We start from the raw sequence: 2,121 nt of genomic DNA on the forward strand, positions 1-2,121 counted from the left end.
AGAGTATATTTTGATATATTTATTCAAACATGGAGTACATCTTATTCTAATTAGGATCCCAGTCTTTTGGATGTACATGATGAGATTCACTGTGGTATATTCATATACGTACATAATAAAGTTATGTCAGATTCATTCTACTGTCTTTCCTATTCTTATCCCCTCTCCCTTCCTTCATTCCCCTTTTTCTAATCTATTCTTCCCCCACTCCCTTGTTGTGTGTTAGCATCCACATATCAGAAACAACCTTCCACCTTTGTTTTTCTTTTTTCTTTTTTTTTTTTTCATATCACAACTAAGCATTTATTATACTGGTTAAGAAGAAAGCAACCATAGTATTTCAGAAGCTATATCTTTTTTTAATGCAATATATGCTCATAAACTCTAGACAGTATTTTAAAATATACAATCTCTCCAGAAGAAAATATTCAACTAAAGATAACATACATAACATTTAATGTAAGTAAAATGTTACAATATTTGAAAATTAACCATCAGGTTTTCCACAGCACAATGTACAGAAATTTGCAGGCTTCCTGTACAGAGTAGTATAATCTTTACTCCTGAGCAAGTCGTTCAATAACACGTCGGTAATCTTCCACTAGTTCCTGAAAGCTTTCTTCCAGCTGTTCATGTTGCATGCTTATTTCTATTTGGTTCATCTGGTTTGTCAGTTCTTCTGGTCTGAGACATTTTTTCATTTTAGCAAGATCTCTTTGTTTTTTCTTATATGGGCTAATTAGTCTTCTTTTAATATCCAGCCTATAACTTCTGTATTGTTCAGCATCACTCATGTCAGTTACCAGCAATCAAAGAATCTCATAAACCCATCTAGTGTGTTGCTTATTGATTTTGAACTTCTGTTGTGCTTCCATTGCCATCTCTTCATTGAATCCTTGCATTAATTTTTCCCGGGAAAAACAGGGCAAATCTTGACAAAGCTTCACAAGCACAAAGTCTCTTAATTTCACATAGCTTTTGGATGGATCTTCCGCTGTAATATCAAGAACTGTAGGAGATGCAATGTAGTATCTATGAACTGTTTCAAGAAGTTGAGCACCATGGCCTTGACCTTGAAATGGAGTCAATATCAGCATCTGACTTACACATGGCCGGCTTTTGTCTGGGTACACATAGTAATTATAGACTGTCATGTAGCCTACGGTCACAAAGAGTGTAGCTCCATCCTTATTATACTTCTCAAATACTAGAAAGTAGTGCCATCTTTCATCATCCACGTCAATAAAGCTAGCAGTTTCAATAAACCACATCAAAAAGGTCTGAAGCCTTTCATGATATTCTCGAAAGCCTCTACATGTCATGTCAGCCTTGTATATCTGAAAAGTAAAGTTTTCTCCTCCTGTTGGACTGAGAACTGAGTATGTATGAAGTAAGGTCCCAAATGGCTTGAAATCAATTTCCTTTTCCAGCAAAGAAAGAAAATCATTTGTGTTTGTGCAAAATCCAGGTGGAATGATTTGTCTGATTTTGCCTTCAACATTATCTGCCTCCACACTGTCAAAGTTCTCATCGACTTTAGATGCATATTCAACGCGAAACATTGTTGAGAGACTACCGGCAATATAGTATAACAAGATCTTCAGACCCTTGTAACCAAAAGCAGTTTCATCATCCCCAAAGAGTTGATGGGTATATTCAGGAAAGAAAGTTCTAATGTCATTCTCAAGATCTTCAGGAAAATGAACTAATTTTAATTCAATTGCTGTATTGGTGTTACATTTATACTCTTCCAGCTTCTTCTCTACTGCACTCTTGTATTCTACCAAAAACTTCTCCATAGCACCAAATCCCGCCATTTCCGAGCTGCGAGCACCCGCGGCTGAGGAAGGATGAATCAACCCCCACCTTTGTTTTTCTTAGCATTGGCTTATTTTGCTTAGCATAATAGTCTCCAGATCCATCCATTTACTGGCAAAAGTAATAAAGTTATTCTTTTATAACCAAGTAATATTCCAATATGTATACATACTACATTTTCTTTATCTGTTTATCTATTGAAGGGCACCTAGGTTGGTTCCATAGTTTAGCTATTGTGAATTGAGCTGCTATAAGCTTTTTGTGCCTAGTCCTGCTCTTTGAAATAAGTCCTGTTTTCTGCAG

General features: G+C 36.0%; 1 protein-coding gene across 1 annotated transcript; it reads right to left on the reverse strand.

Moving 5' to 3' along the window:
* Window positions 1-286: 286 nt before the first annotated feature.
* Window positions 287-1,855, reverse strand: LOC107159954 (histone acetyltransferase type B catalytic subunit-like). Its single transcript, XM_048796273.1, is given in 1 exon segment — window positions 287-1,855. A coding segment is annotated over 1 exon segment (1,260 nt). The 5' UTR covers window positions 1,818-1,855; the 3' UTR covers window positions 287-557.
* Between the last annotated feature and the right edge of the window lie 266 nt (window positions 1,856-2,121).

This window comes from Marmota marmota, unplaced genomic scaffold (assembly GCF_001458135.2).
Source record: "Marmota marmota marmota unplaced genomic scaffold, marMar, whole genome shotgun sequence".
NCBI lineage: Eukaryota > Metazoa > Chordata > Mammalia > Rodentia > Sciuridae > Marmota > Marmota marmota.